The 14,411-nt window shown below is 38.7% G+C and overlaps 1 protein-coding gene across 2 annotated transcripts in view; it reads left to right on the top strand.

The window, feature by feature from the left end:
- Positions 1-13,170, top strand: part of WAC (WW domain containing adaptor with coiled-coil) — an 82,561-nt gene extending 69,391 nt beyond the window's left edge. Inside the window, exons 8-14 of one of the 2 annotated variants that reach the window (XM_007470908.1) lie at positions 1,439-1,684; positions 3,070-3,192; positions 4,059-4,207; positions 7,206-7,324; positions 9,088-9,274; positions 10,481-10,608; positions 12,183-13,170. In XM_007470908.1, the coding sequence (XP_007470970.1) occupies positions 1,439-1,684; positions 3,070-3,192; positions 4,059-4,207; positions 7,206-7,324; positions 9,088-9,274; positions 10,481-10,608; positions 12,183-12,252 (1,022 nt within the window). In that variant the 3' untranslated portion in view covers positions 12,253-13,170. The remainder of the gene's footprint in view (positions 1-1,438; positions 1,685-3,069; positions 3,193-4,058; positions 4,208-7,205; positions 7,325-9,087; positions 9,275-10,480; positions 10,609-12,182) is intronic. The other variant, XM_007470909.1, reaches the window with a different exon arrangement.
- Positions 13,171-14,411: the final 1,241 nt, after the last annotated feature.

The following is a 14,411-nucleotide window of genomic DNA, read 5'->3' as shown; positions in this document are numbered from 1 at the left end:
GCGGGCCTCTCACTGCTGTGGCCTCTCCCGTCGCGGAGCACAGGCTCCGGACGCGCAGGCTCAGCAGCCATGGCTCACGGGCCCAGCCGCTCCGCGGCATGTGGGATCTTCCCAGACTGGGGCGCGAACCTGTGTCCCCTGCATCGGCAGGCGGACTCTCAACCACTGCGCCACCAGGGAAGCCCGCTGTGTTCTTTATATTAAAGAATTTTGTGGCTCTTACTAGCCCATACGTCTTCAAAATAAGTTATAGAATTGGCTTGTCAGATGCCACCAAAATGCTATTGGGCTTTTAATTTCAGTTACGTTGAATCTATATAAGTAATTTGCAAGGATGGCTTTCGAAGGATAATTTTTTATGCATGTTTAATACTTTTTAAACACTGAGGTTGGGGTCTTGTGGGAGTTTCTTGATTTTAAAAATATCTTTTTTAGTGCTAATAATCATTAAGTGATACAAATAGAGGTAGTTCATTACTTTATATTTTTAAATCCGAAAGATTTAAAAGTATGTAATTCTAAAACTCAGTTGTAAGGACGGAAGTTCAAAGTAGGAGTCTCCTCTTAGGCATCACATCCTTAGTCCATTCTGGGGTTGCTCACCACCGTGACTATCCTGATTGATATTAAGGCTGTTGTCATGTTTAAGTAGACTGTTTTTGTGCTCATAAGCATTTTCACCTTATTTTATGATGCATAGAAATTAAGTCTTGGAGAACTGTATTGTCCCTTTATATCCTAATGGAAGCTTATTTGAAAGTGTAGTTAATACAGGACAGTACCATGGAGATATTGTGGGTTCAGTTCCAGACCACCACAGTGAAGCAGGTCTCACAATAAAACAAGTCAAACAAATTTTTTGGTTTCCCAGTGTAATATAAAAGTTGTATTTACACTATACTGTAGTCTGTTAAGTGTGCCATAGCATTATATCTAAAAAACAAAGTATACCTTAATTTAAAAAGAATGCTGTTGGAAAAATGGCATGGAGAGACTTGCCCAATACAGGGTTGCTGCAGAACCTTCAATTTGTTGGCCGGGGCCGGGGGCAAGAAAAAGGCAGCAACTGCAAGATGCAATAAAGGCAAAATGCAGTACAAGAAGGTGTGCTTGTGCATGTATTTGAGACAGCATTACTAATAGAGTGTGGTACTGTGAGACTCAGACATGGGTATGGTAGAATCACTGCCTTGCCAGGTTTTGTGACTTCAAGCAAGTTATGTAATCTTTTTCAGTTTTCTCATCTATGAAATCAGGATATGAAATGTCTGCCTCATATCTAGTCAGCCAGATATTTACTGAGCCCCCTCTGTGCTACCTTGTAAATATACTCATTTGAGTTAGGTGCCTGCCACGTGGGTGTTGCTTGTTTGATGTTGGTTCCAGTTTCCTCTGTTGAAGTAATGTTTTTCAGCTTTATTATCTCCTTTTTATTTAGAATCTACATCAGGAGACAAATCGGTGTCACACTCTTGCACAACTCCTTCCACGTCTTCTGCCTCTGGACTGAACCCCACGCCTGCCCCTCCAGCCTCTGCTTCAGCAATGCCTGTCTCTCCTGTCCCACAGTCACCAATACCTCCATTACTGCAGGACCCAAATCTGCTCAGACAGTTGCTTCCTGCTTTGCAAGCCACGCTGCAACTCAATAATTCTAATGTGGACATATCCAAGATAAATGAAGGTAAATTTTCATTGTGATAATTTCTACAAAGTTCAGCTGCATTGTGCAAAATTATGTAATTAGTAAAATCCCCAATATAGGAATGGTCTTTGTTTTGTTTTGAAATTCACATTTGAACTTCATGCTTTGGGGTTTATATCCCCCATAGCTTAAGGTCTTTGTTACTATAATTGAATTAGCAATACTTGGATTTTCTGTATATTTTTCAAGACTTGCTGCGTACCTGGTAGTTATAACTGTTCCGTCAGCTTAATATATATGGCGAATTTTTTTTTCTTTTTAAGTGAAAACAGAAAAAAGAATATTTGCTAAAACTGATATGGAAACACCTGGTTTCTAACATAGTTCAAGAAATCTCATGTATATCAGTAAATGATTATTGGGAATATTTAAAATATGCTAATTACTAAGAATAGGAATTCAGGTAGTTCTTAAACTACTTAAACACTTTTGAGAAGGGAAGTAATGGATACCATTATGCTATTTTTCCTGGTCAATTGCATTGTTAATTCCAACTTTGCTTTTCAGTGTACTACTAAAGTATTTGGGCAGCCACCTCAAAGAAGTCTGAATAAAAGTGGATTTAGTTTTTAATTCGTAAGCCATTCAGATTGAAACATTAAGCCTTATGAACATTATAAAATTTTCTGTTTGTGTACACTTCCACATAAGTGGTTAAGTTCTTCCTTTACCCTAAAAATGGAGCTATCTTAGGCTCGTTGGTCATTAATCTTCCATTCTTATTCTCTTCAGCATTTCTGTATTTTCTTGTTTGATAGGTAAACATTTTACTGGGCAAAGTGGGGCTTTTAAACATTTTGAAGAAATGATAGCCTAAGCAAATGTCAATAATAAAAGGTCTTATGCTTCAGAAATACATGGTATTCCAAAGTACCCAGCTTTTTAATATCCATTTTTGAAAGCTTGTTGGGTGAGTGTTGATTTAGGGTTTGAGTGCTCAGCTGGTCTAATAATGCAATCGCATGAAATAACTGCTGTTTATCTAGTTAATTCCAAGTAATGTACTAAGTACGTTGCCTATGTACGGATAGGTTTCTGGTATAATCAGAAGTTCTGGTGAATACTCTCTGCTGTTTTAAAAATCTCATAGAGGAGTTTCCTTTAACTGGACACCTAAACTTTACTGTAAAGGAAACTCTACTGTTTTATTATATAAACCCATTAAATTTCTTTGCCTTTGCCTCAGATCACTTCACATCTCTAGGCTCGTTGTATTACTCCTATCTTCTAGACTTTTATTTTGGGAATTCTAGTATGGAAACACTCCAGATTTTTTCTGGGTTCCTTTTGAGTTTTCAAGTTGTAACTAATACCACATATGCCACTGTGTTTTTATTTGAATTTAAGATGTAATATGTTTATAGTTCTTACAGCAGCTGTGACCCAAGCCTCATTGCAGTCTATCATTCATAAGTTTCTCACTGCTGGACCATCTGCTTTCAACATGACTTCTCTGATCTCTCAAGCTGCTCAGCTCTCTACACAAGGTACTTATACTCTTAGATGCCTCTAGAATTGTGTCTTGGTGGGGGCAGGTGGGATTCGTAGCAGATTTTTCTTTAGTCTTTGAAGAGAGTGTAGCTATGATATTGATTTTATTTTGATTTTTTAACTGCTGTATACAAGTAGTATTTTTCTTTACCTTTCTAGATGAAACAAGCTTTTGACATATATCTTACACTGTTGCCATCATATCTGCAATATAATCTATATTTAATTCAGCATTTAAGTCCTGAGATATTTTACTCCAAGGCTAAAATAAACTATGATATACCCTCAATCTTTGCGAATCGCTGGATCTGTTTTAAGAGTTGAAGTTTGCTTCAAGTTGGTGTTAGATGGGTTTTGACCAGAGGATGCAGAAATGTGCAAGCCCTGCCTTGAGTTAGCCAGCCCTCTTCCCCGCGCAGGAGCCCAGCGGGGACGGGGCACGAAGGAGCACGTGGGGAAAGGAAGGGTTGCCTGGCTTGGCCCCAGCCCCGGCGCAGAAAGCCGCTGAAGCAGCAGGAGTGTCTGGCCTATTGGCGCAGCGCGCATGAGGGCCGCCAGCCCTTGGGCGGCCTCGAGGGGCAGGGGGGCCTGAGGGGACAGCCAGGCCTCCTCGTAGGGTGAGGAGGAGGCAGCGAGGGCGAGGTGAGGCCTTCCGGTGAGTGCGTTCTCAGACGCACTGGGGGTCGCACTGGGTGTGCTGGTCTCGCTCAGCATCTCATTTGGTCAGTGTGACCCCAGCGAGTGCTTAAATGCTGACTTCTTCAGATAGCTGTTCTCTCTGGGACTGTGGGGCCTGTGGAGAGATGTGCAGATCTCCTGCACATAAACTACAGCAGCTTTTGGTTTATTTCACTCTTCACAGCCCAGCCGTCTAATCAGTCTCCGATGTCTTTGACGTCTGACGCGTCATCCCCGAGATCCTATGTGTCTCCGAGAATAAGCACACCTCAGACTAACGCAGTCCCTGTCAAGCCTTTGGCTAGTACTCCTCCTGTTTCATCACAGCCAAAGGTATGTCACCCTTGAGGGAAATTGGGAAAGAAACCACTTGTGGTTAAAGCAAGTTTCATAATGTTTTAGAGTATGTATTGGAGAAAAGGCTCTCTTGGGAATGAGGTAGTGGTGGGGTGAATGACAGGTGAGTGGGAACAGGTTCAGGTTAGACTCTCAGTTGATGGCTTGGAGGAGGGAATTGCATCTGTGCCACTTTTATACACTGGTTCTCTTCTCTTCATTGGCTTTGTGGATAAAGAAGGTATACTAATTGAGTCTTAATATTTGTAGAATTTTTAGACTGAGATATCAGAGAACATGTTTTCCAGTGATTTTCTCCATACTTTTTTTTTTTTAACATCTTTATGGGAGTGTAATTGCTTCACAGTGGTGTGTTAGTTTCTGCTGTATAACAAAGTGAATCAGCTTTATGTACACATATATCCCCATATCCCCTCCTTCTTGCGTCTCCCTCCCACCCTACCTATCCCACCCCTCTAGGGGGTCACAAAGCACCGAGCTGATATCCCTGTGCTATGCGGCTGCTACCCACTAGCTATCTGTTTTACATTTGGTAGTATATATATGTCCGTGCCATTCTCTCACTTTGCCCCAGCTTACCCTTCCCCCTCCCCGTGTCCTCAAGTCCATTCTCTACGTCTGTGTCTTTATTCCTGTCCTGCCCCTAGGTTTTTCAGAACTTTTTTTTTTTTTAGATTACGTATATATGCGTCAGCATATGGTATTTGTTTTTCTCTTTCTGACTGACTTCACTCTGTATGACAGACTCTAGGTCCATCTACCTCTCTACAAAATAGAAATGAGTCAGTTTCTGTGCTAAGAGCTTTATATGTATTATATTAGTTTTCACATCAGCTACTATTTGCTTCATTTAACAGAAAATGAAATCTTCCATTAAGTCTGATGTTTGTGGTCAAGTCAGATTTTGAGACCTAGGCCTTTCTGAGCACAGAACCCATTTCATTAATACTAAGCTACACTGCCTGGTTGTCCCAGCAAAATCGCGTATGGCTGGCTCCTCAGAGCATGGTTAGAAAGTTGCTGGTTTCTGTTCTTACTGGACTGTGAACAGGACCTTACCATGCTACTGCCAATTTTATATTACATCCTTTGAGTCTTACGCACAAATTCGTAAGCGGTTCCCAGTCACACTCGTTCTTTGCTTTGTAGCATACCACCAGTAAAACTTGAGCTGTTTGGAAGTTGGAATGTACAAGTTTAATTTTTTTTTTTTAACTCTTACTGGTAACTATAGGAGGAAATTCTTTTTAGTTGTAAAACAGTGGGCTGTTTGAAACTTTCGTGCCAAAGAACTCTTTATTCAAATAAAATCATAAGGGCTTCCCTGGTGGTGCAGTGGTTGAGAGTCTGCCTGCCGATGCAGGGGACACGGGTTCGTGCCCCGGTCCGGGAAGATCCCACACGGAGGGGCTGGGCCGGTGAGCCATGGCCGCTGAGCCTGCGCGTCCGGAGCCTGTGCTACGCGACGGGAGAGGCCACAGCAGTGAGAGGCCCGCGTATCGCAAAAAAAAAAAAAAAAAAAAAAAAAAAAATCATAAGCAGCAGCTTAAATATTGAAACAGCTTGAAATTGATGGTGGGCCGGCTCTTAGGTCTCCTATTGGCTCATCTTCCCTACATCAGCCATTTGTCTATGTGTGTTTTGGAGTCAGTCTAGATTAAGTTTTTAAATTTTGAGTTACAATTGTTAGTTTTTTGTGCAGTTCCTTATTGTTTGCCTGTATTTTGATGGGAGAAGAATTAAAAGGTGAGTTTTAGCAAAAGAGACCTTATTCTTAGAGCTTACAGCACATCTTGCAGTGGTGTTCTAGGAGTGCGTGGCATGAGTGGCAGTGTTGGGTTTACCGTCGGTCCTAACATTGTCACTTCAAATCCTTTAAGCAGGTGGCTCTGAGTTTTTTGCATTAAAAACTTACAAACTGTTTTTAAAAGTAAGTGGACATTTGATCTCACAAAAATATTCTTTATAAAAGAACATGCTCTTCTGTATTCAGAAGTAGCAGTGCTAACCAGAGTTGTTTGGGGCGATATTAATTATCTCCCCCACCCCCGGCTAACAGCCTCTGCTGCTGAACGGTGTGACTTAATCACAGGTGTCTCCGCCTGCTTTTGTGCCTTAATTTCGGGCTTCTATTTTTGACTCCTTGTTTTCTCCCTGTCGTATCTGAATGTGAATGATCCTTGGTTGGCCAAAGAGTTGGTTCAGATTTTTCATAACATCTTACGGAAAAACCCAAATGAACTTTTTGGCCACCCTAATATATGTGTTCCCACTGCAGTCATGGACCTCTTGGTCTGCCTGTATAGGGTGACATCTCTTTGAAGCCCACTCCAGTTGAATTGTGTATGGGCCGGTAGCTCATTCTCTGATAGACCGGTGTATACATTCTCTTTGTATGTGGTTGAAATTTGAGCAGCTGTATTTGTATGATGTGGTAACGTGTTTATTTTTGTTGATACAGGAGTAACAGTAGATCAGAAGAGGTTTATAGTGCGCGCCGCTGGAAAGAGAACTGGGCGCAAAGTCAGGAGGACTAGTTTCTTATGCTGGTTTTTGCTAAGTAATCTTTTGGCCCAGGGCTGTTTTATGAAATTAGATCTGAGTCTCAAAACTTGACTTTCTTCTAACTACATGACCTTTGGAAACTCATTTGATTCTACTTCTTTAAACCTCTAGATTATATAAAGTGTTTAAGATTTTAACTAGACTTAGAGGAGTATGTGGATTTTGGCCCTAAATGACAATAGTTTAACACAATTAAATGTGGCTGTATCACTTATACTGATCATCTTATTAGGTAAGGACAGTTAGGACTACTCTTGTTACCTTAAAAATCACTGAATAGAAATAATTGGGAAGATAATAGAATAATAATAGAAATAATTTCATTGGTAGAACTTTTCGTTCTTATCTAGTTTTCATGCTTTTTGTCTCTTTGGCAAAAGCCTTGTCTCACCAGATTTTGATGTTTCAGGTTAGTACTCCGGTAGTTAAGCAAGGACCAGTTTCACAATCAGCCACACAGCAGCCTGTAACTGCTGACAAGCAGCAGGGTCATGAACCTGCCTCTCCTCGAAGTCTTCAGCGCTCAAAGTAAGTTGACGTGGTGTGTTGAGGCCATGTTGTATTTTTCCTTAATATGGCATATTGTGATATTCTTTGGATATTATTTTATATATATATATATATGTAGTAGAACTTGATCTTGGAAGAATCCATGAATAGCTTAACCATAGTTTTGTGTATTACAAAACTTACAAAGGCAAATCTTACTACAATAAGTAGATTGTCTCTAGTAATGAATCCTGGGTTAATTTGAAGAAAGTGGCTCGCTCTTTGGAATTTTACTTGGTGAACTATGATGGGGGAGTAGTAATATGTGATACTTGTAGAGGGCACAGGATTTTATACTACTGCATTAGTTGGAAATGATACCATTTTTAACCTCCTAATAGCAGTTTTAGATTTGAATGTATTGATAAAGCCAAATATTTCACATCTAATACTTGGGCCAGTATTTTGCAACTGGGTGTGTGTGTGTGTGTGTGTGTGTGTGTGTGTGTGTTTGTGTGTAATACTTGGGCCAGTATTTTGCAACTGGGGTGTGTGTGTGTGTGTGTGTGTGTGTGTGTGTGTAATACTTGGGCCAGTATTTTGCAACTGGGGTGTGTGTGTGTGTGTGTGTGTGTGTGTAATACTTGGGCCAGTATTTTGCAACTGGGGTGTGTGTGTGTGTGTGTGTGTGTGTGTAATACTTGGGCCAGTATTTTGCAACTGTGTGTGTGTGTGTGTGTGTGTGTGTGTGTGTGTCCGTGCGCGTCCGTGCGCGTCTTTCCTGCTCTGACCCTGTACGGATTCCTTGTCAGATATAGAGCTGTATTGTGTAGAGCTGTACTGTGTTGTTGGTTTTCTTTGTTAATTAACTTTGAATGATTTTAATTTGATTGATTTTCCTATTTTTATTTCTTGTTATGAGGTGGCAACATAATTCAACTGTTGTTTTTATTGTTGTTTTCTAAACAAGCATTTCAGAGCATATACATCCACATGAGAGTTGTTCCCTTCAAAATGATCACTTTGGGAAGCTATCTACTGCAGCAGTGTTGCCATTGCTCAGAACATTTGGGGGAAATTTCTTTTTTTAAATTGACATTAGAGGCTGCAGTATAATTATAAATATCCTCAGTGGTGAAAACGCTTCATCCTTTGGGAGACTTAGTTTTTGGAAATAACTGATGTGAAGCAGGTAGGAAATCAACTTGGGTGATTATTTATATCCCCGAATCCTAGCCGAAGCCATACAGTTTTAGAAGATAAGCAACCTCAGAGTGTTGCTTTTTTTGGTCTTATTTTGCCACTAAACTCATTCATTGTTTTGCAATTAAAAGTTTTTTGCTTCACATTATTTCACCCTCTGATTCAGCACTTTATTCTGATATTAAACAGTCAAAGGCAGTGTACTTTTTCCCCCTCCATATCTTCATGTACTTAAGATAGAATAATGTGTCTTATATCTACAACTGTTCAAATGTGACCGTTGCTTAGTTACATTCTTGTTAGTGTTTGTAGTATACAAAGTCAACAGGTTCTGCTGTCAAATTTGGGAGAGTACTGATACTTTAAATTCAACTCTGACGTTAATGTTAAAGGGGCTCTTTTAACCCCTCAAAAGTGTATTAGGAATACACGATATAAGTATACTTCAGATTTTAAGTTCTGTTTATTTGATGTTAAAATAATAAATTTTTGTTAGGAATTTGTGTACCTTTAAATTAATGAAAGGTATTGACAGTGTCTAGGATACCCAGAGACCACTTGTAAACATACTACACATTCAACTGTGTTTTCTCTTCTAGTAGCCAGAGAAGTCCATCACCTGGTCCAAATCATACTTCTAGTAGTAATGCATCAAATGCAACAGTTGTACCACAGAATTCATCTGCCCGTCCTACGTGTTCATTAACACCTACGCTAGCAGCACACTTCAATGAAAATCTCATCAAACATGTTCAAGGATGGCCTGCAGATCATGCAGAGAAGCAGGTATGTTACATGATCACAGCAGATGTTTAACCTTTGGATGACTGGCAGCTTAATTCTACTTTGAGAAAATCTAATCTGGACCAGTGGATTCAAGCTGTATTTAAAACAACTAATTTCTAATTAGATTGTCTGTGGTCACTCTCTAAAATATTTGATGTGGATATTTGTGAGGTAACTTTTTGTGGTTTCACATAAAATATTTTAATTATCAGTATAGCTCCCATTATCAAGTGCTCAGCATTTAGCTCTGTGCTAAGTGCTTTATGTTTGTTTTCTCCACTTTCTAAAACTACTAACCAGTGCAGATAATGAGTTTTCCATTTTACTAATGAGGCCTTTAAGACCAAGTAGATTTATACTAGGGTCACACAGTTACTGCAGTGTTACGACTCAAAGCCGTTGTGCTTTTTCTACTCAGCCGGCTACTCTGATAGTTTTAGAACCTGTTAGTGCAGTTGACCCTTGAACAACTCAGGGGTTTGGGAGGCCGACCCTCCACGTAGTCGAAAATCCGAGTATGGTTTATAGTCAGCCCTCCATATCCGGTGTCGGTCATCCTCAGGTTCAAACAAGCGTGGATCGTGTAGTACAGTGGTGTTTATTGAAAAAAATCCACGTGTAAGTGGACCTGCACAGTTCAGATCTGTTGTTCAAGGTTCAGCTGTACTATTAATCTTATGACTGTCCCTCCAGACTAGCACTGGAGTTAGGAAACACTTCTGCTTTGGGATGAGGGACCTTAGGACATTGCAGTTACTGCCATTGGCTTTTCCCTTTTATCAAATGACTAACCATCTGAAATGTTCTGTGAGTTCACGGAAATACGTTGTGTATCTCTTGATACAGGGATACAGTAGGCCCTTTTATCAGTGTTAATAGCTGAACTGTACTTCGGCCGATCCAGCATCGTTATTTAACCGCCAGTCCTGCCCTCCTGCCCCAGCACTAAGCTGCCGGGAGATGGGAAGTGCTCCCCTCCCAAGGAGACCTGAAGGGAGACATCGTAAAATGGGCACCTTCCCCCATTGGAGACAGTTCTTGAAAAGAGCATCGTTTTCCCCCTGAGATTCGTGAGCATTTTTATGGATTTAAAGGAAAAGATTTATCCTGTAATCTTGGTATAAAGTTACGCTGAAATGTAATGTTCTACTTTTTGTATGTGAATATGACTTACATCTCATGAGATTTTCATTTCTTTAATTATAGGCATCGAGATTGCGAGAGGAAGCCCATAACATGGGAAGCGTTCATATGTCGGAAATTTGTACTGAATTAAAAAATTTAAGATCTTTAGTCCGAGTATGTGAAATTCAAGCAACTTTGCGAGAGCAAAGGTAAGCCTTTCACTGAAATGATTTCTTTTCTGTTTTTTTTAGGTAATGCTAAAAATTATATATCTTAAAATAATTAGATCTTAAATTGGACTAAAGAACGTAAGTCGAATTTCATGTCTGAAATTTAAAGTTCTCTGATATATCACATTCCATGATACTGTAAACTGTGTTTTCATAATTTAATAATATTCCTGGCGAATGGTAGTGGCATCTAGATTTTATTTCTCTTAACCCATGGTAAATGCTTCATTATTAGACTTTTTTTCTTGTGTTACGACAGTATATGGTACCAGTAATGTTTAATTTAAAAAGCGGGGTGTTGACAGCAACCAGTTACCAGGAGTCCTCTGTTTGGTTGAGAGCAGCACTCTCTTGCTGAGGGTACATATTTCAGTTGAAATTCAAATCACTGTTGACATTGTCCTCGCAGCATCGATAGATCCCTTGGCAATTACATTAAGAATTTAGTTGTCCAGGAAGTTTAATGATATATATCTGCTTTCTTTAATTGTTTTCACTTAAACTCTGTCTCATATTTCTTAATCTAGTATCCTACTCAAGTAGGATTTCTATATCGTGTTAAATAGTATAGATATTTTTTTTAATGCCTATTACAAAATCGAGGACTTAACTTTCAGTGGCTTCACTTCCTGTCTATATTGAGTGACTGGGTCAATAAGTATAGTTAATCTTGTCATGAAATCACAAAAATTGAATAAATGCCAAGTTGGGATTTATAATAAACTTGGAAAAGTGAGTTTTTATCTAACCTTTCAACTACTGAAATGTTTGGAGGTACTTGTTGAATATCAGTTGGGAATTTTGTACTCTAGGATTGCTCTGAAAGTAGTTCTAACGTACATAAAACTTAACTTATTTTGGCTTGCTAGGCAGGCGATACTCATTACAGCAGCTTACTGAAACAGTCACGTATCGTATCAGTCACGTGTCATGTATCATGTTTGACTGTACACAGATACCGTGCTATATCAAAGCAGTAATCGTCATAGTTCGCAGAAGAAAGGGGTCAGAGAGGAACAGTGTTAACAGAGTTCATGGAAATCGAGTTAGCTGTGGAATTTGTGTTTTAGTTTTTGTTTTAGATATACATGTCAGTTGGACTTTGCTCCATTTTTATGAACCTACATTTATGTTGAGAATTGTTCTTCAGAAACGATTAGCCTCTTGCCGCTTGTTAATTCTAGGCTTACTATATTGTGGTCCAGAAAACGTGCAGTGTAAGTTTATCTCATGTTATCTGCTGCCTTTTGTGTCTGTTGATGATACGGTGAACAGTTACCTTTTAAGTCAGTCATTATATTCAAACTAATTATTGAGAACGGGTTTTAGAAAACTAGGAAACCTTCTAACTTTTGTCATCCTGATACTTTAATATGTGTAATATTTTCAAATGGTGATTTTGTCCTAACTAGACTACTCAGTTTTAAATTACTTCATCTTAACTAGTAGTTACTCATTTTCTTCGTAAAGTTATTTTTATAGTTAAAAGTCTGGTTTTTCTGTAACATTTATAATGACCACGTGGGTTCTAAATGCCCTCTTTTATTTTTCAGGATACTATTTTTGAGACAACAAATTAAGGAACTCGAAAAGCTAAAAAATCAGAATTCCTTCATGGTGTGAAGATGTGAATAATTGCACATGGTGTTGAGAACAGAACTGTAAATCTGTTGCCCAGTCTTAACATTTTTGAGCTGCATTTAAGTAGACTTTGGACCGTTAAGCTGGGCAAAGGAAATGACAAGGGGTGGGGGTCTGTGAGATTCAATTCAGGGGAAAGATACAAGATTGATTTGTAAAACCCTTGAAATGTAGATTTCTTGTAGATGTATTCTTCACGTTGTAAATATGTTTTGTAGAGTGAAGCCATGGGAAGCCATGTGTAACAGAGCTTAGACATCCAAAACTAATCAATGCTGAGGTGGCTAAATACCTAGCCTTTTACATGTAAACCTGTCTGCAAAATTAGCTTTTTTAAAGAAAAATTTGGGGGGTTAATTTATCATTCAGAAATCTTGCATTTTCAAAAGATTCAGTGCAAGCGCCAGGCGATCTGTGTCTAAGGATACAATTTTGAACCATATGGGCAGAGTACAAAATACCATGAAACAACTGTTTCCACACTTGCACCTGATCAAGAGCAGTGCTTCTCCATTTGTTTTGCAGAGAAATGTTTTCATTTCCCGTGTGCTCCATTTCCCTCTGAAATCCTTGATCTGTTTTTATCCATTTTTTAAGGCTCCTCTTTTTCTCCTTTCTTAAGGCACTGTTGCTATGGCACTTTTCTATAACCTTTTCATTCCTGTGTACAGTAGCTTAAAATTGCAGTGATTGAGCATAACCCACTTGTTTGTGTAAATTATTGAAATCCATTTGCACCCTGTAAGAATGGACTTAAAAGTACTGCTGGGCATGTGTGCTGAAAGTACATTGATGGCTCAAATATAAGGAAATGGCCCAATGAACATGGTTGTGGGGGAAGAGGAAACAGCTAGTCAGATGTGAATTGTATCTGTTATAATAAACATGTTAAAACAAACACAAATTGTTACTTTTCTTTACCTTCGGTCAATGCATATTAGGATTTGAACTACGTGGGGATTCTTTGTCAGAACTATTCTTGTTGAACATTTACACTTAACTGAAGTAATTCCTTAAGGGAGGCTTTGTTTAAAGCAATTAACAGGAAATTGTGTACATGAATACTTAATGAAATATGAAATTCAACAAGAATGATTAAGTCACTTCCCAAGTGGTTGTCATTTGTTAAACCCTGGTTTACCTGTCTTGCTGTTAATGACATTTCATTTTGAAGGATGTTTGTGTTGTAGCTAACTGTTCAAGTCTGGTGCTGACTGCTGTTCTTAGCCATCACAAAACGCTAAATTTGTGTAATTGGAGCTTCCTGCTGTTACCTGGAAATGGTGGGAAGGCTCAGCTTTGTATATTGTTTCCTAAAGTATATTAAAATAAAAAAAGAAACTATTGCTACTATAAAATTACCTTGGCTTTTTTTTTTTCTTTGCTAAAATATTGGTCACATGGCCTTAGCATGACACTGCCAGTATTAAATCAGATCACAAGGGTTTCTTTATGCTGAAAATCCTCCTAATTTCAAAATCTTAACTTACCCAATTTAGAGACGCTGACTGCTGTTCTTAGCCATCACAAAACGCTAAATTTGTGTAATTGGAGCTTCCTGCTGTTACTGGAAATGGTGGGAAGGCTCAGCTTTGTATATTGTTTCCTAAAGTATATTAAAATAAAAAAAGAAACTATTGCTACTATAAAATTACCTTGGCTTTTTTTTTTCTTTGCTAAAATATTGGTCACATGGCCTTAGCATGACACTGCCAGTATTAAATCAGATCACAAGGGTTTCTTTATGCTGAAAATCCTCCTAATTTCAAAATCTTAACTTACCCAATTTAGAGACTTTTTTTTTTCCTCTTGAGGCAGATGTATTCATGTGCTTTCAGAACTGCCAGCACCAAGGGCTTATTTTGTGATGTTAGCCATTGTTACTACATTCTGGGATGCTAAAATTCCAAATTGCTCTTGTGCTTTAAGCGTATTTAAAGCATAGAAGATAATGCTCAGATTTTTCAGTAAGTTTCAAAAAGGTAAACTCTAAGCAATAGTATGGATGATACTTTCTAAAATACAAAAATGTTCCAGTGTAATTAAGAATTAAAGTCATACTGGAAACTGATTTTTTTTTTTATTGTAACTTGAGGATACTTTTAAAATGTAAGAAAAAACAAATGTTATAAATTATATCG

Source organism: Lipotes vexillifer, unplaced genomic scaffold (assembly GCF_000442215.2).
Source record: "Lipotes vexillifer unplaced genomic scaffold, Lipotes_vexillifer_v1.1 scaffold439, whole genome shotgun sequence".
Lineage (NCBI taxonomy): Eukaryota > Metazoa > Chordata > Mammalia > Artiodactyla > Lipotidae > Lipotes > Lipotes vexillifer.
The sequence above is the reverse complement of the archived record's forward strand: the minus strand, read 5'-3'. Positions and strand labels throughout refer to the sequence as shown.